Source organism: Schistocerca nitens, chromosome 9 (genome assembly GCF_023898315.1).
Source record: "Schistocerca nitens isolate TAMUIC-IGC-003100 chromosome 9, iqSchNite1.1, whole genome shotgun sequence".
Classification (NCBI taxonomy): domain Eukaryota; kingdom Metazoa; phylum Arthropoda; class Insecta; order Orthoptera; family Acrididae; genus Schistocerca; species Schistocerca nitens.
The window spans coordinates 12661422-12687702 of record NC_064622.1 but is presented as its reverse complement, the minus strand read 5'-3'; the positions used below and the strand labels follow the sequence as shown (position 1 = coordinate 12687702).

General features: G+C 40.9%; 1 protein-coding gene across 2 annotated transcripts; it reads right to left on the bottom strand.

The window, feature by feature from the left end:
- Window positions 1–144: 144 nt before the first annotated feature.
- Window positions 145–18733, bottom strand: LOC126203337 (TLC domain-containing protein 3A). Of its 2 annotated transcripts, none has more exons than XM_049937622.1 (6): window positions 18377–18733; window positions 18024–18289; window positions 17282–17588; window positions 1553–1654; window positions 1337–1465; window positions 145–1222 (listed from the first exon to the last, which is right to left on the bottom strand). In XM_049937622.1, the coding sequence occupies exons 1-6, from the start codon at window positions 18410–18412 to the stop codon at window positions 1103–1105; spliced, it is 960 nt and encodes a 319-aa protein (XP_049793579.1). In that variant the 5' UTR covers window positions 18413–18733; the 3' UTR covers window positions 145–1102. The 2 variants fall into 2 exon arrangements, with proteins under 2 accessions (XP_049793579.1, XP_049793580.1); XM_049937623.1 differs by having other exon boundaries at window positions 18024–18286.
- Window positions 18734–26281: the final 7548 nt, after the last annotated feature.

Sequence of the window (26281 nt, the reverse complement as noted above, 5' to 3'; positions counted from 1 at the left end):
CATCTTCAGTCTTCTAATGTGTTATTTGAATGATGAATCTTATTTCATACATTCACCTAAAAATTTTATCAAATAATATTGTTAAATCTGTATAATGAAAGTATAGGTGTTTTTCTCTCCAGAGAGTGTGGAAAATTCTGTAACATTTTATTCAGTCTTTTAATGAAACAGCAATATAATATACTGGATTAATTTTCATTCTTTTAAGCCAATTATCATAAATTTGAAGCTAAAACAAAACTCCCTACAATGCAGAAAGAAAGCTACGTCAATCTTGTGTTCCTAACAGGTAGTGCCACACACCTATAAGGACAGATGTTCTCCAGTTTATTGCTTGTTGCAGTAACAATAAAACTGACAGAGCAATACTAAGCATCTCCCATGTAATAATAAATGCTAAACACATTAATCTCAGAAGTTGTCAATATTAAAAAATAATTTCTGGTAGCTATGTGGAAATAAGAGCGTTGAAATGATTACAGCAGCCATGTTCCACAGTATAACACAGAAATTAACAAGGAGCTGTGGAATGTTGTTGATCATTTTTATAACAGCTGTTAACACCCTTTCTCTACACACATTTATTAGTTAATTATTTCTTCTCCATAAAATGTTTAGGTTTTCTGCAGGTGTGTGCGAATCTGGTTGAGGCGTTTGACTCTGGTAATGTTTTGTTGTCAATACTGAACTGCAATCATATTAAATGCACATTTTTTGGCAGCATGACAGCCACGCATATAGACACATATACACACATCTACGCACATATAGGAACTATTGTCGCCCATACTTTATGCATTTCATAAAAAAACAGCACACAACATTTAATCTGTATCTGAAAATCCTAACACAGCATTTCTAATCCCCACAAACCAATCTATCACACACATGAAATTTCAGTTTAGCTTTATCCTGCACGTTATGAAGGAAAGAGAATGTCAGATCTTTAAATACCACAGGCAGGAATAGCTATGTACAACTGTATTACAAGGACAGAAAATTGTGAATGCTCTCTTCCCACTGGCATAAGGTGAAACATCCACAACTAAATTAATGGGTATTTACTGCACAATAGTTATATTTTTTAACTGGCGATACTGTTTTACTTCACTGGAAAAAAAACTGAAAATGCACCCTTTACCATCAGAATAAACCAATATATCTGAGGAAACATCAATATGGCTATGCTAATTTTGCAACCAGTAGGCAGTGATATGAAAGCCTGGAAAAGAAAAAAAAATGTCATTACACAAACATAGTTACAAGTGTCATCCTTTAACACAAAACTTTGGGAGAATAACGTTGCAACCAAAGTTCAAAACAGCCAGGTACTTACCTCCCAAAATGACAATCCTACATAGTCACTGTACTTATAGCAGACATACGGGAGCGTAATTACACGGCAGAGAAAAAACGTGACTAGCATGACTAGACCATTGACCACATAAAGCTGTGATGATTTCATCTGTAACAATAGAAAAGAATTGTTCTCTATTCAATTTTCTGAGGGTGAACCAGTAATGACGCACATAAAAAGAAGCAGTTTACCAACCTTTAACTTACTGAGGATGCCTCTAAAAGAGACAAAAGGTGTACTGAGTTCCATAAGGTACACAACCCCAAATATACAGTCCCCTAAGTCACCTCTCAGATGCTGAAATTAAAGCACCAGGGAAAAAACTGAATGATTATGAAATCTAAAAGAGTATTAATGCACTAAATATTATCTAGTCAATAAGTTTCTACTGGATTTGATATTTATACGAATCACCATTTAGTACAGAATCAACAAAAATCCTCATAGCAGTAAATAACTAGTTCCTCAAAGTCACATATGTGCCCTTCAAATATCTCCCCTCACTGATTTAGGAGACGTTAACCCTGTTACACAGGTGCCAGTATCTCTACATAAATAAAACGAAGTTCCCCACTTCCTGCTGTCTGTATGTACAGGCTAACCTCAGGAACTAGTGTGGGATTTTGATCCAGTTTTGCCCAATAGATACAACATTTCATAAGGGAGGGTAGTGCATATAATTTATATAAATATTTCATGGAAATCGGCTGAACTAAGATGAATTGGCCCGCAGAAAATGATGGCACTGCCACTTAGCAGTACAGCCGCTGCAACTCCAGACAGCAGTAAATCTGGAGCAGAATCCAACTCCAGGCAACAGTGAATCTTCATCAGAATCTGAGTTGGGTCTGGTGGTTCAGCACATGCCTCAAAACCAAAACGTCCTAGGACTACATGCTGGTTGGACCACAGTTTTTTCACAGTCTTAACCTAGCATTCACCCCTCAGTGGGATGTGGCTATGTGTGTGCATGTGTATAGGATTTGGGGGGGGGGGGGGGGGGGGAGTGTGCTAATCTCATTACTAAACTCATATATTGAATGTGATCCTGCTGTGCAGTGATGTTAGATGATATGGTATTGGGGGAAGGAGTAAAATTATTTTTATCAAACTGATCAAAACAAAGTTTCTCTGAGTGTCATGGCCCCTTGGAGACTGCATACCCAGAGTACCAAGTCCAAAAAACCTATATAATCCTCCCAGGCAGTTCAGCAATGAAGTGGCCACTTTTATAAAATCATGTTAACGAATCTTCTGTTGGTTCCTGGTAGAGTGACATCATAATCAGTGAAAAGTGCTAGTTTGCTTTTGTTTTACAGTATTAATTTATCTTATTAACCTGTTTTCAGCTTACAAGGCCCTCATCAGACATTTACTAACTATTGTTGCCAAAGGCAATAGTCAGTTCTATTCATTTTGCTATGAGCAACCAGCCAATTTATTTGAAATTCCTGAAGCACTTTATTTTTTTTTCTGCATGTAATCTTGATTGTCAGGATAGATGTTACAGGTTCTGAGGTCATTGTGACAAAGAAAAGCATATTAATCATCCTGTATATGCTGCAGTTATTCTTATTTCCATGCTTGCTAATAACAACTGGAGGGGCATCCCAACTGATGCAAAATACCCTAGTCATGTTTAAGAACATTTTGTACTACCATCAGTGGATTTATTGTTTATTTCCATTATCAAATGAAGCTACTATGTGCATGGTCATAGTCTTAAATCCATTATGAAATCTCTAGCTTGTCACAGTTTTTGATGTTTATATGATTGACATGCTCCTATGGTCTTACATCTGCAACTGTCAAAGATTGAGTCGTGACTACAGTTTCCCAACAAACATCATCACAGAAAAAAAGCTAAAGAGAGGCAGAAAGGAAAGTTCGGCTGCCTTTAACAACAAAACAGAGTGGACTGCAGATCCTCAGCAAACACACTAAGAAACACAGACATGGGTGCAATGTTACCACATAAGAAAGGGTTTCATACCTTCACTGCAGGATGCCGTCTGTGAAATAATACATTGTGCTTATCATCTACATCTACACAGATACTCCGCAAGCCACCGTAGGGTGCATGGCGGTGGGTACCCTGTACTTCTTGTCATTTCCTTTCCTGTTCCAATCACAAATAGAGCGAGGGGGAAATGACATAAAAAGAGCTGTATGCCCATGAAAGAGGAGCTACAGGCACCCAATATGACCAGGGCTGAGCGCAATGGCTTGTGTGCACTACGTGATGATGAAAGCATCGGGATTCTTCCTGTACAGACAAGGGCAATGTAGTCATAATTATGGAATATGTGATCTATGATACAAAGATTTATGCACTACTGGATTAAGATAGTTACTGCAATCGCTCACATGATCTGACACTGAGAATAATAAGAAAGGCATATTAGCTTGTTAAGCACTCTTTTGTGGAAAATGGTGTGGTCTAGAAACTTCTCCCTCAGGCACCCAGACCATCTACTGCTTTCAGTTTACCGAAGATCCAAAAGATGGGATGACATTCCACCACACTGTGTCTAACATTGTCTCACCGACACAAAAGCTGGTAAGTACTTGGCCAAATCCTTGCTCCACATGTGGGACACTGTCAATATCATATTAACAAAAATCAGCCAATTTCATCAGCCAAACTGTCTTCCACTTAGTAAGAATGACATTATGATCAGTTTCAGTGTGGTAGCACTATTTACGAATGTAAATACCGAAGAATCTTAGGTCCTAGTATCCCAGTTAGTGGTGTGGTTCAAGCTATGTGGGCATACTCTTATGTCCGATTTTCTATACAATGGCCAGTATTATGATCAGGCAGATGGCATTGCAATGGGAAGCCTGTTACCTAAAACTGTTGCAAATCCCCTCATGGGAAACCCAGATCTCCCGTGCCTTATCTCTCCAGTCACCCACCACCTCCCGCAGCACCAACATCCGGCCACAGAGGAGCATTCCCCTCGTGACTCAGTACCACACGACAGGAGCAACTGAATCACATTCTCCATCAGGATTTTGACTACCTGTTGTTGTACCCTGAAATGAGGAATGTTGTACCCACTATCCTTCTCCCCCCCCCCCCCCACTAATGGTATTCCACTGCCCACCGAACCTACACTATCTCCGTCCACTCCTATACAATCCCTGCTCTCCCCAACCCCTTACCTCATGGTTCATATGCCTGTAATAGACCTAGATGCAAGACCTGTCCCACACATCCTCCCACCACAACCTACTCCAGTCCATTCACAAACATCACCTATCCCATCAAAGGCAGGGCTACCTTTAAAACCAGACATATGATTTACTAACTAAGCTGCAAACACTTTGCTTCATTTTATGTTGGTGTGACAAGCAACAAGCTGTCTATCCGCATGAATGGCCACCGACAAACTGTGGCCAAGAAACAGTAGGACCATCCCCTTGCTGAACATGCTGCCCACCACAATGTTAATCATTTCAATCACTGCTTCACAGCCTGTGCCATATGGATCATACTCACCAAAACAAGCTATCCAGATTTGTGCAGGTGTGAATACACTGTGCAATATATCCTACGTTCCCATAACCCTCCTAACTGCAAACTTCGTTAGTCACTGTCCTTACCCTCTAGCCCCTTCTCTGTTCCCATTCCAGCACTACACCATCGCACCACTTCTCTCCTTTTCCGCTATCCTCCCCTCCCTGCCCTCCACCTAACCTCCTGACTGCACATAGCTGCCCCACCCTCTCTCCACCTAGTCCTTGTACACTCCCACAAGCAGCACTTTGTCCCCCACCCCTATCCTGCTATCTCTCCCCCTCCCCGTCCCAGCCTCCTCCATACTCACACCAACAGGTTGCTTTTCCAATCACGTTCTGCTGCTCACAGTCTGGCTTCTGCAGCCTGAGACTGTGGCCATGTGTGTGTGAGTTACACACGTGTGTGTGTGTGTGTGTGTGTGTGTGTGTGTGTGTGTGTGTGTGTGTGCGCGCGCACGCGCGCGTTTTTGTGTTGTTTTTTTTAATCTATGTCTGACAAAGGCCTATTTGGCCAAAAACTCACTTTGTGACAGTCTTTTTGTTGTGCCTATCTGCGACTCAGCATCTCTACTATATGGTGAGTAGCAACTGTCCTCTTCATAATATTGTTACAAATCTCCTCGCGGAGAATTTGAGGATACTGCCTTACCCGTGGCACCATTAAAGCCACTACCTTACACATTGCACCATTAAAGCCGCTACCTTACACATTGCACCATTAAAGCCTACTTGTTTTTTCCGATATGTTGATGAAAGACTGGTCAAGGCCCCACCGATGTGAGAAACTTGGACGAGATATTGGAAAACCTAGATTAGATTAGATTAGTTTTCGTTCCATAGATCCGTGCTGAGGAGATCCTCGTGGATGTGGAACATGTCAATATTTTTTTTTTTTAAGCTGAAATAACAATACTAATAGTATGAATATATACAATACATCATTTGTTTCTATTAAAAAATTCGTCAATGGAGTAGAAGGAGTTGGCCATTAGTAAGTCTTTCAGGCTCCTTTTAAACTGATCCTTATTTGTAACTAAATTTTTTATGTTTACTGGCAAATTATTGAAGATGAGTGTTCCTGAGTAGTGGACCCCTTTTTCAACTAAAGTAAGTGCTTTTAAGTCCTTGTGCAGATCATTTTTGTTCCTGGTATTGTATGTATGAACTGAGCTGTTTGTTGGAAAAAGAGATATATTATTTAGGACAAATTTCATTAATGAGTAAATATACTGAGAGGCAGTAGTTAGTATACCCAGTTCTTTGAAGGGGTTTCTACAGGACGTCTGTGAATTTACTCCACAAGTGATACGTATTACACGCTTTTGGACTCTGAAAACTTTTGTTTGACTTGAAGAGTTACCCCAAAATATTATACCATATGACATTCTGGAATGAAAGTAGGCAAAGTATGCAAGCTTTTTCATTATTATGTCGCCTATGTCTGCTAACACTCGAATTGCAAATACAGATTTGTTAAGGCGTTTCTGCAGTTCTGTAGTGTGCTCTTCCCAACTGAATTTATTATCAAGTTGTAATCCCAGGAATTTAAGACTGTCAACCTCTTCTATCTGCTCTTCTTCGTATTTTATGCATATGCTGGGTGGAAACCTCTTACAGGTTCTGAATTGCATATAGTGAGTCTTATCGAAGTTTAATGTCAGTGAGTTGGCTTTAAACCATTTATTAATATCCATGAAAATATCATTAGCAGATCTTTCTAGAACTACACCTAACATACTATTTATTGCAATACTTGTGTCATCTGCAAACAAAATGAACTCTGCTTCTGGCAGTGTAACTAATGAGAGATCATTAATGTACACAAGAAAAAGCAATGGCCTCAACAGGCACTAACAGCAAACTTCAAATCAATGTGGAGGCAGAAAAAGATAATTGTTTTTCCTTTCTTAACATCTTTGTCCATTGCAAACAAAATGGATGCCTTGGCCACAGTTTCTATCGGAAACCTACTCTTGTCAATCTATACTTGCACTCACATCAGCCATCACCATCTGCCACAGAAGCACACTGTGTTAGGGCACATTGTGAAAGAATAATATCAGACCACAATAACCTGCCCCATGAGCTGAGCTGCTAGTGCAACTTTCACCAAATAAATGAAATCTCAAGAAAGAATCACAGGAAGACCACTGACGAGGAGCACAGAAAGAAACTTTCTTCTCTGCCCTTCTGTAGCTCTGTATCCGGCAATATAAGCCACCTGCTGAAAAGACACGACCAAAAAGGTCTTTGCACCTTCAACAACAATCTGGCAATTACTGACATCCGTTAAAGATGCAGCAGGTCTCAGAACTCCTGAGGTTTATAAAACACCTCGCAATGTAGCCAGTCTTAAACTGAACAAACAGTATGCACTGTAGAACAATGCAAGAAGGAGCACGAGGGGTTTTATCATCAAAGCTACCCCTAGAAACCCACTTCAGTTGAGCATGCTTTAGAAAACAATCACTGGATCAAATTTAATGAAACTTCTGTCTTGGCTTGTGCTACCAACTTCTGTGGCTGTAATTAAAGAAGCCATTGCAACAAAAATCATTGATAACATCCTTAACAAGAGATGGCAGCTCAGCACAGTGCAGGATACAGCAATCGTAAAGTTAAAATGGGCACATCAAACACCAAGTCAACGCAGCTAGCATCAGAGATGTCACAGTAGGCAGGGCAGCTAGTGTATATAAGGGTATACCAGCAGCCCACTGGCAGTTGACAATAGCCAAGGTGAGCAAGCTTGTAGAATTTAACCACCTGACTGCAAGCGATGAGCAAAGGGATAGCATTGTTAAAAGGAAGTCTACAGATACCAGTGACTGTATACTGGCCCCTATTTTGATTGTACAAGAGGTGGTATTTTTCCTGCATGTCAGTTAGGAGGCCTGAAGATGGCTTACTGTATTGCTGAAACTGGTAACAAAATTTTGATAAAATTGGAAATACAGATGGCTGAAGATGTTTTTGATTTGACATTTACAACAAACAGGTGAGGTCACACAACCATGGACTTACAGGGACAAGAACTGGATGACATAAAAGGGGAGAATAATCTTCTCAAAATTCTCATCCTCAATACTGTTTCTTGCCATCCACCTTCCAATATGAAGTTAAATGAAAATATTAAGTTTAAGTCTCCTAATACTACTTTCGTACAGCAGTCCAAGAATCACAGGGCTACTGCCACATTTAATAGTCTGCAACTTGTGGACTTTTTCAAATCATGTTGAAGGATGTGACTAATGATGAGTCAAGTCTGTGACGCAGATAGTCTGGTAACAGTTGAACATGGTGCAATTAGAGATGCATGGAATGACCACTCCTAAATATGAAATTATGTATGGAGAAAAGTGATGCCTGATGCTGTATCATTGTCAGAAAATAAACTGGGCAGTGACATTACCAATGCAACTGCAGAATACTGGCACTACACAGCAAACTGGCTTCACATACGTTGGTGAAGATAATGTGAAAGACTTTCAGAAATCTTATTCTGAGGATATGAGCCATGAGAATCTGATGACAATCATGGGATAAAAATGAAGAAACTAAGTGTGAGTACACAAAACCTGCAAGGAAGTTCGCAGCTAAGAAGATTGCAAACACTGAAATGCCTCAACATGTTCTAAAATGCTCCAAAGAGCTACATGACCAGATGAGAATGAAAAACAACTACTTTCCTTTTTTCTTGACAAGAAACTAAATTATCCGCTTCACCTGCAAACGTTGTGTTTGCTCCCAGAAATCATTAATGAACTAGAACAGATGCAGTATTACTGAAATCTTCCAATTTAGATCATCCAGGTGCCACTGAGGTTGTTAATCTGGACTACATACCAACTTTAAGAAAGAACTGCACTAGAACACTGAGAGTGTATCATTAAAATAATATGTTTTCCATTTTTTTTACATTTACTTTATTAAAACTAGTTGCAAAAACATGCTATTAATTGTTTTCAGTTGAAAACTCTCTGAAGAGAAGAAGAAAACTGTGTACAATTTCTTGAAGAGGGAAGCCAACGTAACATTTTTTATGCATATAAGATGCTGTGACTTACCAAACGAGAAAGCGCTGGTAGATAGACACAATAAAAAACACACAAACACACACACAAATTTCAAGCTTTCCCAACCCAAGGTTGCTTCATCAGGAAAGAGGGAAGGAGAGGGAAAGACAAAAGGATGTGGGTTTTAAGGGAGAGGGTAAGGAGTCATTCCAATCCTGGGAGCGGAAAGACTTACCTTAGGAGGGGAAAAAAGGACAGGTATACACTCTTGACTGCGCGCGCGCCGCCCCTCGTACATCACTTGTCATTAAACAACATCTTTGCCTCTGTACTTCCGCCTCAACTGACATCTCTGCCCAACCTCTTTGCCTTTACATACGTGTGTGTGTGTGCGCGCACACGCACACACGCACACGCACACACACACACACACACACACACACACACACACGTAAAGGCAAAGAGGTTGGGCAGAGATGTCAGTTGAGGCGGAAGTACAGAGGCAAAGATGTTGTTTAATGACAAGTGATGTACGAGGGGCGGCTACTTGAAATTAGCGGAGGTTGGGGCCTGGTGGGTAACATGAAGAGAGAATATATTGAAGGGCAAGTTCCCATCTCCGGAGTTCTGATAGGTTGGTGTCAGTGGGAAGTATCCAGATAACCTGGACAGTGTAACACTGTGCCAAGATGTGCTGGCCATGCACCGAGGCATGTTTAGTCACAGGGTGATCCTCATTACCAACAAACACTGTCTGCCTGTGTCCGTTCATGCGAATGGACAGTTTGTTGCTAGTCATTCCCACATAGAAGGCTTCACAGTGTAGGCAGGTCAGTTGGTAAATCACGTGGGTGCTTTCACATGTGGCTCTGCCTTTGATCGTGTACACCTTCTGGGTTACAGGACTGGAGTAGGTGGTGGTGGGAGGGTGCATGGGACAGGTTTTGCACCAGGGGCAGTTACAAGGGTAGGAGCCAGAGGGTAGGGAAGGTGGTTTGCAGATTTCATAAGGATGAACCTCTTGGTTCACCTTTTAAATTAGAATACACCATATGTAATCAACAGAAAGTAAAGATGAACTCTGCTATTGAGAACACCAAAACTCCAATGGATAAGGATATGGTAAATTGAACAGAAAGCCGAACTATCGTTTCTCATGAACTTTAAAGATTCAAGATCAGTACTGCAGCAGTGGGTACAATTAGAGGACCAGGCGAAGAACAAATCAAAGAACTTGGAGGTGGCTACACTTTCTTTTAGAAAGGAAAAGAAATTCATGAACTTTGCATTCATGGTGTTGGCTCTGCTATCACAAAGAAAGTTGCTCCTCACCTTAATGAACTACCTTGTGGCAAAACCAAAAGACTCTTGCGCCTACACCTCAAACTTACTACTAACAAACAAGTTGCAGTTATATGTGCATACACACTGACCCTCACTCGTCAAGACAATGAAAAGAAAATCTTCTACTCCCAACCTGAAATGTTTAAATGCTTCTACCAAGAATACTCCATGTTGACAAAAATCATTCTCATGGGAGACTTCAATGCTTGAGTCAGTAGAGACTCAACACTATGACCCAAAGTGATTGGAACAGAGGGGGTAGGGTAGAGCAGTTCCTTAGTTATCACTAATGCTATCTTCAGGCAGGAGGATAATATTAAAACCTCACGGCAACATCCAGGATCAAAACACTGGCACATGATTGATTATTTAATTGTGCATGCCTGAGACCAAAGAGATGTCATAATCATGAAAGAACTGACAAGTGCTGATGAGTGTTGGAGAGACCACCGACTGTGATGATCCTTCATGTTCACTTCTAATGTAGGAAACAGAGAGAACTTGCAAGATCTAAAATGAACATAGACCATCTTAAGGGTAGTTACATTAAAGGAAAATTCCAGAACTCTCAGATGATAGGCTACCGTATGAATATTCTGAAAGCACATAAGAATACTGGGCAACATGGAAGGCTGCAATAATATCAGCTGCTGAAGATTTAGTTGAATACTGCAAGATTGAACACGAAGACTGGTTTGATGAAAATGACTAAGAAATTCAGGCAATACTAAACAAAAAGAGAAGAGACATCAGGCCTGGCAGAGCAATCCTAAGTCATTAACCAAGAAAAGAGAAGATCAAAACGCGAAGGTGGAAATGCAGACAAAAACTCTTGCTCTGAAACAAATGGGGGACAATGATACCTCAAGAAAAGCAACCTCTAGCAGAAACTAACAGCACTCGAGCTCTCTTCAGCATTACGAAAATTATATATTGTCCAGTAACTCAAAATTTAAATCCATTTAAACCTATATATGGCTTCGTCCTCCTGAAGGACAGCAATTCCATTAACAAATAATGGATCATTTCCACAAACTATCAAATAAAGTCCGAGAGATCCAATGAAACAATGCCTTCCACAATTCCGAAAGAATCTACAAAACCTCAGCTTGGTGAAGTCCCTTCTCTACAAGAAGCTGAGAGAGCTATTAAGGAACTCAAAAACAACAAAGCCACCAGATCAGAAGGAATCAATGTTGAATTTTTCAAGGAAGACTGATCTATCCTCGCTGAACATATACTAATTCTCATTGTCAAAGTATGGATCACTGGAACAATTCCTCCTGATTTCAGAGGCGCACTGATAGTTTCTGTCTTCAAAATAGGCAACAGAACCGACTGTGGTAACTACTGGGAATATCCGTTCTATCTGCCACTGAATAAATATGTCCCCAAGACCTCTTGCTGAAATACAATGTGGATTTTGACCTAATCACGCTACCACAGATATGATTTTCTGTGCCAAACAAATGCAGGAGAAATGCAAAAGAAACAACATCTCTGTACATGGCATTCACAGATCTTGTAAAAGCCTTTGACTCAGTCAAGAGAGGTGCCTTGTGTGAAGATCTTAGCTAAAATAGGCTGTCCTGTGAAGTACATTAACATTGTTAGACTGCTGCATGATATCATGACTGGCATGGTTCTTGTCAACAATACGCCTGGAAATCACAATGGGCATCAAGCAAGATTGTTTGAGTGCTCTTATATTTTTTTTCAACATTTGCACTGGAATAAGCTTTAACATCCAGAGTACGCAGAACCTACATCAACCTGCACCCAACTCTTATTGCCATACGCCCGAAGAATCACAGCCCAAGGCAAACTGCTGCAGAACATAGAGCACTTCCCACACTTTGCCAGCCATCCTTCAGCAAATGCAAATACTAATTCTGAAATACAACACTGCCTCAGACTTGCCGATACGGCTTCTCGTCGTCTTCAGGTAAGGTATTATGGCTGAGGGTTCACCTTTGGGGTAAGGGGCTTTGATAACCATAATATCAACATTTAGACCAAGTTCTACATACGCCAAGCTACAGTTATACCATCTCTCATATACGAGTGTGAGGCACAGACTACTTGCAGAAGGCACACATGCCTGAGAAAGTATCATTGTCACTGCCTGAGAAGGATGCTACGGGTAAATGGCGAATCAGTGCACTAACATCAGTGTTCTGAAAGAAGCAAATTCTTCTATCATTGAAGCCATGACCATTAAGTATCAACTCCGTTGGACGGGCCACATAGTCATGATTGTCAAAGAAAACTAGAAAGACCACAGAAACAATACAAAGATTTATTAAAGGGCAACTTGAAAACATCTCAAATTGAAACTGGTCACTGGAAAAGTGCTGCACTTAATTGTCCAGTATGGAGTCACAATGTTTGGGAAGGAATTCAGCACTTCGACCAATTGAGATGGAAAACAGAAACTGACAAGCATAATGCTAGGAAACAATGGGAACTCCTGAAGATAAGTAACACTACACAGCCAGTCCCAACCAGTGTCAACAAGGTGGAAAAATTAAAAGTCCAGGATTGGCCTCTGTCACTTAAGATCCCACAGAACTGAGTTTCGAAGAAGACAACCATACCTGTTAGTGAGTGAAAGAGCCCATCATATTATTACCGGTCAACATTTTTTAAAAACTTACTTTGAAAACTTCAGTAGTTTTGCTGTTAATCAGCCTCACTGTTTTCTTTCTCTATTTCTGAACTGTACATGTAGCTAAGTTACACAATGTAACTATATGCATTGTGCTCTAACAACCCATTAACAAAAGGATAGGCATACATATCTCTAACTTCCACTTATTGTATGAATGCACTATCTATAAGGGTACAAATGTCTTAAGCAACTTTGCCAGGGAAATTTATAGCATATTAAATTAATAAGTGACTAACACTACCCCCTAGATTCTCTTTTATATCAGTTGCTTTCAAGAATCTTACTTCAAAATCAGCAAAAATTAATAATCCCTTCTTTTTGTCTGGCAGACTGCACAACAAACCATCAAAATTTCTGATGAAAATTTCGTAATTATGCAGTGGAGATCATTATACGGTAAAATTTACAAGTATTACAATCCCTGGTATTAGGAAGTGTCGGATTCCACCCGTCTGCGGGTCAATGGAAGTGTCAGATTCCACCCATCTGCTTTGACCCCATGACGTAAGTGTGTTGACGTGTGTGATGTCATTATGGCGCGGCATTTAAGTTGATTGTGTTTGTAGATGTCGTCTTGTTGTTTGATGGTGCCCCCCCCCCCCCCCCTCTCTCTCTCTCTCTCTCTCTCTCTCTCTCTCTCTCTCTCTCTCTCTCTCTCTCTCTCTCTCTCTGTGTGTGTGTGTGTGTGTGTGTGTGTGTGTGTGTGTGTGTTTTGGGACGGCCGACCTAATTTGCAGTGCTGAAATTTGTTGGTGGTAAGTAATTGGTTTTTGTGGGTCTATTTTTCTTGAGCTGAAATGTTTTGTGTATTGAATGTGTTTTAATTTACGTAGGGATGTTTGACTTTCTGAGATGTTGTCATTTTGGTTTTCATAGTTGTAGGTGTTGGATTTTTTTGCAACTGTAGTTATGGTTGACCTATGTAGGTCTAGGGAAATTACCGATTCCAACTTTCGTAGTTTTATATGTAGGTATTGGTGTTTTGGTATTGTCAGCTGTGCTCAAGGGAAATGTCTGATTCCAATTTGCGTGGTTTTTGGTGTAGGCGTTGCTGTTTTGGTATCATCAGCTGCAGTTGACCTATATAGGTCAAGGAAAGTGTCAGATTTCTGTAGATTTTGTAATTATTGTTTTTTGTTCGTCGTTTTGTGTGTTTTGGGATCATCGTGTGTTTTTTTTACTCTTATGTTTAGCTTGTCCCCTCCCTAAAACCCCCAATTTCCTGCTGTTGTCCTGTTAGTTTCATTGTATATTTGGAGGGAGACATTATTGTCTTATTTATACATATTTTCGTGTTTGTTGTCATGTGTATATAGTGACATCATAGGCACCATATTGGAGACGCTTTGAATAGTCATTTCTGCTATGTGGATGACATCATGGGTCAAAGCAGACGGGGAAATACGGAAACGTCCGATCCCGCCCATCTGCTTTGACCCATGACGTCACAAATATGGCGGAAACGACCATAAACCACGATTCCAATATGGCGCATATAAAGTCGGTACGTACACATTATGAGGACGAAAATACATCGAAAAACAAACACACACACTTTCCACAAAAGGCCTAATGACACTATCGGGACAAGCGCAGGAAATGGTTTTTTTTTGGGTGGGGGCAAACTAAATATAATCAAATTTAGACACCCACCCCCATACAAAACGACACGAAAAAAACCGACATCACAAAACTCCCCAAATACCACTAAACACAATATCATCTGGAATCGGACACTTCCCTTGACCTATACAGCTCAACAGCAGCTCCCGATCCCATAAATTAGGATCAAACATTTCCCTTGGCCTATAGAGCTCAAAAACATCTCCTGATACCAATATCAACATACACAGCCACACACTGGGAATGAACACTTCCCTTGACCTGCGCACTGTTAATTTTATCTGTCATATCCATTCCTGAACAAAAACAACAACCAATTAATTTTATTAAAATTACCACACGATGTACAGCGAACAACACTAAATTAACCTTCACACAAAATCGTTAACTCACTGAAACAAATTCAACTACAAACACAGCCGACACTCGAACAATTGTGGATAATGAACAAAAGCAAACTGAGCCCTTTACACCACACAAACGAAAACCCTGAACATACCACCAGAGAGCACAACAAACCACAACACGATGACATCTACAAACACGCCACACTCACAACCCAAACACCGTGTCGTCATGACGTCACACACGACAACACCCTTATGTCACGAGTCAAAGCCGATGCGTGGGATCGGACACTTCTGTCGACCCAAATTCTTTCCAATAACAGATTTTATAAACAAATAACTTCTTTGACTTTATTTTTATATTACACAACAGTCTCATGAAGCAAGTTTATAAGATGAACTGGGAGGCTATGACAATTTAATTTCCTTTGTTATAGTCTGCCTGAATTTCAAATTTGACCTAATTTATGGCATTTGTATAACTAGAGAAATGTTTTGACATTGTTTATTGAACTACATTCTTCAAAATTGTGAAGGTAGCAGGGATAAAATACATGTAGCAAAGGTTATTTACAACTTGTACAAAAACAAGACTGCAGTCATAAGAGTTGTAGGAGACAAATGGGAAGCCATAGTTTAAAAAGCAGTGAGACAAGGCTGTAGCATATCCTCAATGTTACTTAGCTATGAGTAAAGGAATTCATGGAGAAATCTGGAGAGGAAAAAGGAATAAAAACTGCAAAGCTTGCCGATGACACAGTAGTTCAGTCACAGATGGGAAAGGACTTTGAGCAGAGGAACAGAATGGACAGTGTCTTGGAAACATTATTATGATGATTATTTGCTTTACTAGAGACAAATAATTGGAAACCATAAAATACCTATGAGTAAGCATCCAGCTTACAAACCCTTGTTCACTAACTTCTTGAGTTCTGCTAACCAGTCTATGATCCGTAGCAAGTTGGATCCATAGAAGAGGTAGACACAATTGAATGAAGAGCACCACATTTTGTCACAGGTTCATTTGGTGCATAAGAATGCATTAGAAAGATGCTCAACAAACTCTTATGGCAAACGCAACAAGATTATGTGTTTTGCATCATGGAGAGTTTTACCATTAACAATGTAAGAGATAGATTGCTACTTACCGCAAAGAAGACACACAAAATATACTTACATAAACCAAGAATGCTTCACAGAAACACGTACACGTGACCACCAAGTGTTTTACTATTGAAATTCAGGAAGTTTGTTGCAGGAATTAGGTAGTATATAATTTACTCCCAGATGTGTATAACAAAATGAAAATCTGAGAAATTACAGCTAATATGGAGGTTTACCAACAACTCTTCTATTGCCCTCACCATTAACAAATGGAACAGTAAGGGAGATTAGATAGTGGTATTAGAAGTACCCTCTGCCACACACCTCAAGGTGGCTTGCAGCGTATGGCTTTCGATTGTAGAACAAAAGTAAAACAAGTGTAACATAGTGTAGATGAATCAAATCAGATGATGCTGAAGATTGGGAAATGAGACAGTAAAAGTTGATGATATTTGTTATTTGGGCATCAAAAATAACTGATGATGAACGATAAAGAGAGAACATAAAATGCAGACTAGTTATAGCAAGGAAAGCACTTCTAAAAAGAAGAATTTGTTAACACTGAATATAAATTTGTGTTTTGGGAAGTATTTCCTAAAGGTATTTGTCTGGATGTAGCCTTATACGGAAGTGAAATGTGGATGATAAGCAGTTTAGACAAGAAGAGAACAGAAGCTTTTTGAAAATGGTGTTGCAGGAGAATGCTGAATAACGGATTAGTAGCTCGAATAGCTAATGAGGTAGTGAATCTAATTGGATTAACATGAAATTTGTGGTGACTGAAAGAAGAGGTTGGTTGACACGACATCCGGAGGCATCAAGGGATCATCAATTTGGTAAGGGAGGGAAGTGTGGCATGAAATAAAACTATGTGCACTAGGTGACTGAATAACTCCATGTGGTTAATCCCAATAGTGCCATACAATCATTTCATTATATTTCATTTACTTCATGACAATTAATGCCAGCTGTGTGACTGATCATACAAAATAAAACAACATGGTGTGCGAATCAGTGAGTTGAGACATGAGTAAAATCTGATCACGGGAAGCAGAGGTGGTTTTCATATGCCTTTATCTGCTAATACCTCCACTGAAACATGCAATAAACCAGAAAAGAAAAATAAACCTCACTACAAAGCAAACTAACAAGTTTACAATATTTAGACTAACATTTTCTTGCTCAAAAGCGTATGTGCTAATGCAAATTCAAGTGTATAGTGTTATATGCTGCTAAATAGTCTACTCTTGAGATTTAAAGACAAACAATTTTACACATAATTTACAACACTTACAACAATGACGAGGAATCCAAATGAGCCAATAAACAAATGATGCAGTACTATCATTGGCTGTTTGCAAATGTAATCGCTCCATTGTGCAAGGCAGTGACCACTGTGTTGTTGTCGCTCCACATCACTTTTGCCAGATGTATGGACTTTGTACATTGACCATATATCATAGAAGAAGTACGATGCACCAAACCATGCATATGCTTCTGACATGAAATGTGAAGATCGCAGGAAGTCACGTGTGCATGACCACATACATACAATGGATCCCGTGATACACGATAATACTGCCTGAACTGCTGACACAGTTCTGCAACACACAGGCACAATATGTAAATAAATATATTCCCACATCTGTTAAAAGTATTGGATCTACCCTGAAACACACTGACATTTTCAGAGACCTAAGAAGGCCTAGGAAGTAAACTGTTCTAATCACATACCAGTATATGCAACTTAAATGTGTAACACCACCAAGAAAACCAAGAATGCTTCACAGAAACACTTTTCGCTAATCTTAGAAAACAAAGCCGCTTATTAACGAAATGAGGTTCCGTTGTTTCAAATTCCCTACGTTTTATTAATCTGATTCAACGTTTTATTAATCTGCCAAGTCTTCATAACATAAGGGAAGGTTGAGGATGCTAAAATCGTGCTTCTGCTTCAAACGTGATGCAGACCAGTGTAATTTTGGTACATAGCTACATTAAATTAGACATATACACGTCCAGCTTATCACACTTACTTGTTGGAAATATCGAGGACTTCATATAATGTCAGTTCGTACTTTTTTCGGAACACATGTCCCACATTCGTCTGCAATGCCACATGATTAAGGAGATCAAACAGCGAAACGAAGAAGATAAGCCCAAGGCCCGAAAGCCAGGCCCCACGGGCAACTGAAATGCGGTCTTCTGGTGCCAGAAGAATTACTGAGCCTGCTGCTAGAACAAACGACCCTAACACTGACACCAGAAGTAAGGAAGCCGGCGGAGTCTTCAAACTCTGCTGCTGAAACAAATGAACAATTATTACATACTGAGATTAACAAATTTACATAGCACACATACTTCTTCCAAGTCCTATTATCAATCTTACCTCCGGGTATCTCCCGGCGTAGGAAAGTCGCTGCATTTTTGCCGCTTCAGCAAACTTGTGGCCTTGTTTCAAAGCATACACTACACGAGCGGCCTATCACCATTCTGTGAAGGAGTTTCGACTGCAAACTCGGCAAACCAATCATTTCTTTACGTAACAAAACATGTATTTCCAGCACAGCGTTAATTGGAAACGAAAGAGTTCTTATGCCCTTCAACAATATATGAAGGACATAATCTTAACACATCACTCCGTGTCAAAACAAGGTACAGATGCTAGCCGTCTGCTACTTTACTTGCCATCAATAAACTTTTTTCCGAAAATAACATTACGAGACTTCCTAAAGGAATAAAAATAGAAAAGGCTGTGCCCTTACAGTCTTTGAACAAATAAACGGATAATTTTCGTCTGCTTGTAAATCGAGTTATCGAAAGTGACGTTCGACTACTGTTATAACTTCACCCCCAAGAGCTAAAAAGGAGTTTTAACGCAAAATGCAAAACGTAGCGTAGTAAAGAAGCGTTTTGAGATAAAAATGAATCCTTACGTTCTGTCATTCTTTTTAATTTCGTGTTGATCAAGACCACAGGACAATGACTCATAAATTATTACCATTCGGAATAATTAATTATGAGAAGCACCATTACAGAAAGCAGTTAAGAGATTTAATTATACTTTGGCCCACCGGTCGACTGGAGTTACTCATTTTTTATTGTCTTCTAGCATACAAAGTTTTGAGCCATCGCAAATAAATGTACTGACACATATAACAAGGTAACATATTTTTTTCTTCGTCATACATACTGCTTAGGGCATACATTCATATGTTTTTAGATCCAAATTATTGTAATCAGATTACAAAACACAGTTGACTGCTAAAAATTTATTTTTTAATTAAGTTCTTTAGTTAAGTTCAATTCATTTTAGATTTTTACGTCTTCTTTCGCTAGTAACCGGGATATGTCATCGTATGTACTCCTGGTTGTATCTCCGAGAATTGGGATCGTGCAAAGCGGCTGGCAGTGAGCAAGTCTTAAGAGCTCCTTGAAAAAGTCGACTCTGCCTTTCTCATAGCGTCTACACTGAAATAAGATGTGATTTACGTCGCCAATTGTTTCCTCTTCACATTGACAGTAGGGTGTCTCCGACATGCCGATTCTATGTGAGTGTGCCGGCCGTGTGGAGGAGGGGTTCTAGGCGCTACAGTCTGGAACCGCGCGACCGCTACGGTCGCAGGTTCGAATCCTGCCTCGGGCGTGGATGTGTGTGATGTCCTTGGGTTAGTAAAGTTTAAGTAGTTCTAAGTTCTAGGGGACTGATGACCTCAGACATTAAGTCCCATAGTGCTCAGAGCCATTTGAACCATTTGTAAGTGGGCAGAGAAAGACCCTGGACTGAGACGCAATTCTCACAATGGACGTTATAATTTTCCTTGAATGTTTGAAGTTTGCAAACCATGTCTGTGTTGGTATGCATGTCTGTAAACGTGCATAGCTTTTACCTCTTGTTTGTTGGCTTTCATTCCATTCTTCCTGGCATGAGAGAATCGCTTGTTGTTTTATTTTTAGGAGCTATTCTGTGTATGGGAGTTTAATGTTCATAGTTCTTCCACAGTTAGTCGCATCTCTCGCTAGTTGATTTGCTTTGTCATTGTATAGAATGTCGGAATGTGATTTGACCCATACAAATTCTATAATTTGGCCAGTCTTCGTAGCTTTGTGGTATTGATCCAGTATGTCGAGGGTGTATTTACTAGTTATTTTGTTCCAGTTCCTGTAACTAATGGATTTCAGAACGCTTTGAGAGTCAGTGATCATTGTTTACTCATTTATTCTCTACGCGTCTGTTCTCTGTTTATCTTTTGTCAACTGATAATTTGCTGTTGTAACCAGTAAAATAAAAAGTTACTGCGCGGTATACTGTGAGTGTGTCTTTTGTAGACTACGCTATGAGCACTGTCTATAAAATAGTGACCCCTAAAGCACAAGAAGAAACGACAATTTCAAGCAAGGCGCACAGCGAGGCGTGACTTCGCGTTTCGACGATGGTCAACACTGGGCGAAAGAACAACTTCCGTGCTTTCAAGCGGAGCTACAGAGATATGTTGTTATGTTGTTGTGGTCTTCAGTCCTGAGACTGGTTTGATGCAGCTCTCCATGCTACCCTATCCTGTGCAAGCTTCTTCATCTCCCAGTACTTACTGCAACCTACATCCTTCTGAATCTGCTTAGTGTATTCATCTCTTGGTCTCCCTCTACGATTTTTACCCTCCATGCTGCCCTCCAAAGCTAAAATTATGATCCCTTGATTCCTCAGAACATGTCCTACTAACCGGTCCCTTCTTTTTGTCAAGCTATGCCACAAACTCCTCTTCTCCCCAATTCTATTCAATACTTCATCATTAGTTATGTGATCTACCCATCTAATCTTCAGCATTCTTCGGTAGCACCACATTTCGAAATCTTCTATTCTCTTCTTGTCCAAACTAGTTATCGTCCATGTTTCACTTCCATACATGGCTACACTCCATACAAATACTTTCAGAAACGACTTCCTTCCACTTAAATCTATACTTGATGTTAACAAATTTTTCTTCTTCAGAAATACTTTCCTTGCCATTGCCAGTCTACATTTTATATCTTCTCTACTTCGACCATCATCAGTTATTTTGCTCCCCAAATAGCAAAACTCCTTTACCACTTTAAGTGTCTCATTTCCTAATCTAATTCCCTCAGCATCACCCGACTTAATTCGACTACATTCCATTATCCTCGTTTTGCTTTTGTTGATGTTCATCTTATATCCTCCTTTCAAGACACTGTCCATTCCGTTCAACTGCTCTTCCAAGTCCTTTGCCGTCTCCGATAGAATTACAATGTCATCAGCGAACCTCAAAGATTTTATTTCTTCTCCATGGAGTCTAATACCTACTCTGAATTTTTCTTTTGTTTCCTTTACTGCTCGCTCAATATACAGACTGAATAACATCGGGGAGAGGCTACAACCCTGTCTCACTCCCTTCCCAACCACTGCTTCCCTTTCATGCCCCTCGACTCTTATAACTGCCATCTGGTTTCTGTACAAATTGTAAATAGCCTTTCGCTCCCTGTATTTTACCCCTGCCACCTTTTGAATTTTAAAGAGAATATTCCAGTCAACATTGTCAAAAGCTTTCTCTAAGTCTACAAATGCTAGAAACGTAGGTTTGCCTTTCCTTAATCTTTCTTCTAAGATAAGTCGTAAGGTCAGTATTGCCTCACGTAATCCAATATTTCTACGATATCCAAACTGATCTTCCCCGAGGTCGGCTGCTACCAGTTTTTCCATTCGTCTGTAAAGAATTCGTGTTAGTATTTTGCAGCTGTGACTTATTAAACTGATAGTTCGGTAATTTTCACATCTGTCAACGCCTGCTTTCTTTGGGATTGGAATTGTTATATTCTTCTTGAAGTCTGAGGGTATTTCGCCTGTCTCATACATCTTGCTCACCAGATGGTAGAGTTTTGTCAGGACTGGCTATCCCAAGGCCATCAGTAGTTCTAATGGAATGTTGTCTACTCCTGGGGCCTTGTTTCGACTCAGGTCTTTCAGTACTCTGTCAAACTCTTCACACAGTATCGTATCTCCCATTTCATCTTCATCTACATCCTCTTCCATTTCCATAATATTGTCCTAAAGTACATCGCCCTTGTATAGACCCTCTATATACTCCTTGCATCTTTCTGCTTTCCCTTCTTTGCTTAGAACTGGGTTTCCATCTGAGCTCTTGATATTCATACAAGTGGTTCTCTTTTCTCCAAAGGTCTCTTTCATTTTCCTGTAGGCAGTATCTATCTTACCCCTAGTGAGATAAGCCTCTACATCCTTACATTTGTCCTCTAGCCATCCCTGCTTAGCCATTTTGCACTTCATGCCGATCTCATTCTTGAGACGTTTGTATTCCTTTTTGCCTGCTTCATTTACTGCATTTTCATATTTTCTCCTTTCATCAATTAAATTCAATATTTCTTCTGTTACCCTAGGATTCCTACTATCCCTCGTCATTTTACCTACTTGATCCTCTGCTGCGTTCACTACTTTATCCCTCAGAGCTACCCATTCTTCATATACTGTACTTCTTTCCCCCATTCCTGTCAATTGTTTCCTTATGCTCTCCCTGAAACTGTGTACCACCTCTGGTTTAGTCAGTTTATCGAGGTCCCATCTCCTTAAATTCCCACCTTTTTGCAGTTTCTTCAGTTTTAACTACAGTTCATAACCAATAGATTGTGGTCAGAGTCCGCATCTGCCCCTGGAAATCTCTTAAAATTTAAAACCTGGTTCCTAAATCTCTGTCTTACCATTATATAATCTATCTGATACCTTCTAGTATCTCCAGGATTTTTCGATGTATACAACCTTCTTTCACGATTCTTGAACCAAGTGTTAGCTATGATTAAGTTATGCTCTGTGCAAAACTCTACCAGGCGGCTTCCTCTTTCATTTCGTAGCCCCAATCCATATTCATCTACTATGTTTCCTTCTCTCCCTTTTCCTACTCTCGAATTCCAGTCACCCATGACTATTAAATTTTTGTCTGCCTTCACTACCTGAGTAATTTCTTTTATCCTATCATACATTTCATCAATTTCTTCTCATTTGCAGAGCTAGTTGGCATATAAACTTGTGCAACTGTAGTAGGAGTAGACTTCGTGTCTATCTTGGCCACAATAATGCGTTCACTGTGCTGTTTGTAGTAGCTTACCCGCACTCCAATTTTTTTGTTCATTATTAAACCTACTCCTGCATTACCCCTATTTGATTTTGTATTTATAACCCTGTATTCACCTGACCAAAAGTCTTGTTCCTCCTGCCACCGAACTTCACTAATTCCCACTATATCTATCTTTAACCTATCCATTTCCCTTTTTAAATTTTCTAACCTACCTGCCCGATTAAGGGACCTGACATTCCACGCTCCGATCCGTAGAACGCCAGTTTTCTTTTTCCTGATAATGACGTCCTCTTGAGTAGTCCCCGCCCGGAGATCCAAATGGGGGACTATTTTACCTACAGAATATTTTACCCAAGAGGACGCCATCATCATTTAACCATACAGTAAAGTTGCATGCCCTCGGAAAAAATTACGGCCGTAGTTTCCCCTTGCTTTCAGCCGTTCGCAGTACCAGCACAGCAAGGCCGTTTTGGTTAGTGTTACAAGGCCAGACCAGTCAATCATCCAGACTGTTGCCCCTGCAACTACTGAAAAGGCTGCTGCCCCTCTTCACGAACCACACGTTTGTCTGGCCTCTCAACAGACACCCCTCCATTGTGGTTGCACCTACGGTACGGCCATCTGTATCGCTGAGGCACGCAAGCCTCCCCACCAACGGCATGGTCCATGTTTCATGGTTCATGTTAGGGACCTGCAGATGCAAGATGCATCTCTCTGATAGGGAGACTTCCGTCTACATGCAGTATATATAGCAGTCGAAGGAACTGCGGATTTAACACGTCCGTCAAGCCAACGATGAAAACGCAAGTGCCAAAGTTCGTACTGGAGAACCCCCTGCTTTGGTTTGTGATGTTAGAGCCAGCGTTTACGCACGAAAACATCACGAACGATTATACAAAATTTGCGCTGGCACTTAATAGTCTAGACGCTAGAACAGTGGAGAAGCTGTAGGATCTCATTCTGCAACCTTTGAACATTTCAGAGACATGGTGGTCTTTAGACCAATGGATGCAGCAGGTCCTACAGTTCGAATGTACTGGCGACAGGATGCCATCCATATTGTGACTGCTTCTCCAGAGCGCTGTGGAGGAAGCAGCAATGTCGGATGAGACACGTCGGAATATGTGGCGCATGCAGCTGCCACTGTTAGTGAAAACAGCAGTTAGTATCTTATGGAAGGACAACATTAGTTCTGTTTTGTCTGTCGCTGACAAACTACATGTGGTAGTGGGGCAAGCGAGCGCCTCAGGACAACAACTACAACACAACAGAAGCCACTGCTGTACAACAGGAGCCAAGGAAGTTAGTCTACGAGCAGCTCTGCAGTCTGAAGCTACTGTTGCTACTGTTGGATGCAATGCAAATTATCGGCGCTGGAGTTGAACAAACGAATCAGTGTGTGAACATTCACCCAGCCAAGAGAAGCAAACGCTGGAGGGACATGATGGAAGAGTGTGTTGGTACTACAAAATGTTTAGAGTGCAGGTCACAAGACGCACAGTTCTCTGTGCATTCCCAAATGTCCCCAGCATCCTGCAGTAGATGCAGCAGGCCACGTAACTTCACAAGAGTGCTAGAGTGGATTCAAAGCGGTTAGACATTATGTCCACAGACTGCCTGGTTATTTGAGATACTCCTTCAATGCATATGCAGACATCTAAACCAGCTTGCCCATTCATGTTGTCGTGCTGCTTGTATGGAACGGACGGAAAGGCTAATCGAATTACCTGGTCGACTCGCGCTCGGGTATTAGCATACTGTGATTGAATCAGAAACGAAAAGAGGCAGTGCGTGCAGCACTGTGCCTTCCTACCACTAACAACTCGCCCATCATGACCTACAGTGAACAGGATGCGACAATGGACATAGGTTCAAATGGCTCTGAGCACTATGGGACTTAACTTCTGAGGTCATCAGTCCCCTAGAACTTAGAACTACTTAAACCTTACTAACCTAAGGACATCACACACATCCATGCCTGAGGCATGATTCGAACCTGCGACCGTAGCGGTCGCGTGGTTCGATATTGTAGCGCCTAGAACCGCTCGGCCACTCCGGCCGGCATGGACATAGGTTTCGGCAAGTTTTTTTAAATAGAGGTTTGTGCTGGCAGATGTACAAGAGCCGATTCTTGGTGCAGATTTTATCCACCATCATGAACTTGGGTTACAGCTGAGCGTTGTACAAGTTAGGTGGAGGAATGAGATAGTAACAGGCAAGGCACAATAGGAACACTGTTTCTTTACCCGAAACAGGGCACAAGATAATGCATACCATGGTGCACCACATCACGACTACCGGAGGCCAACCAGTCTCCTGACGACTGAGAACCCCTAGCGCCCAACTGGTTCACGGAGGCAAGATGTTGCATGCAGGTATTGTAAGAAGATGGGATAGACCATGGGTATCGCCAATACACTTTTTAGGGAGAGAGTTGGCACATGGAGGCCCTTTTGGGCTCTGAGCACTATGGGACTTAACATCCATGGTCATCAGTCCCCTAGAACTTAGAACTACTTAAACCTAACTAACCTAAGTACATCACACACATCCATGCCCGAGGCAGGATTCGAACCTGCGACCGTAGCAGTCGCGCGGCTCCGGACTGAGCGCCTAGAACCGCTAGACCACCGCGGCCGGCGCCCTTTTGGGATTACAGCATTCTGAATGCAGTACCTGACTGATATACCATACCAAAATTGTAAGATTCTACAAATGGTTTAGCTGAGGCTATGATCTTCAGCGTGATAGATTGTAAAGAAGCATACAACTAGATTGTGGCAGCTGAAGAATGGCTCTGAGCACTATGGGACTTAACATCTGTGGTCATCAGTCCCCTAGAACTTAGAACCACTTAAACCTAACGAACCTAAGGGCATCACACACATCCATGCCCGAGGCAGGATTCGAACCTGCAACCGTAGCGGTCACGCGGTTCCAGACTGAAGCGCCTAGAACCACATGGCCACACCGGCCGGCGGCAGCTGAGGAACACATTCGCAAGGTGGCTGTGATAACATCTTTCAGATTACTTGAACATCTCTGTAGGCCATTTGGATTGAAAAATGCAGCCCAGGCCTGGCAAAGATTTGCAGATGAAGTGTTGTGGGACCTGGATTTCAGCTTCATACATCTGAATCATATTTTAATACTTTGACGGACAGCTGAGTCACATGATGGACACCTTGGAT

Bases quoted from the DNA above. Each gene is read 5' to 3' on its own strand.
- LOC126203337 (XM_049937622.1), bottom strand. From the start codon at position 18,412: ATGCAGCGACTTTCCTACGCCGGGAGATACCCGGAG. The intron at 18,290-18,376 runs GTAAGATTGATA...CATTTGTTTCAG, and splicing joins ACGCCGGGAGATACCCGGAG to CAGCAGAGTTTGAAGACTCC. The intron at 1,223-1,336 runs GTAAGTACCTGG...TTTCTTTTCCAG, and splicing joins TAGGATTGTCATTTTGGGAG to GCTTTCATATCACTGCCTAC.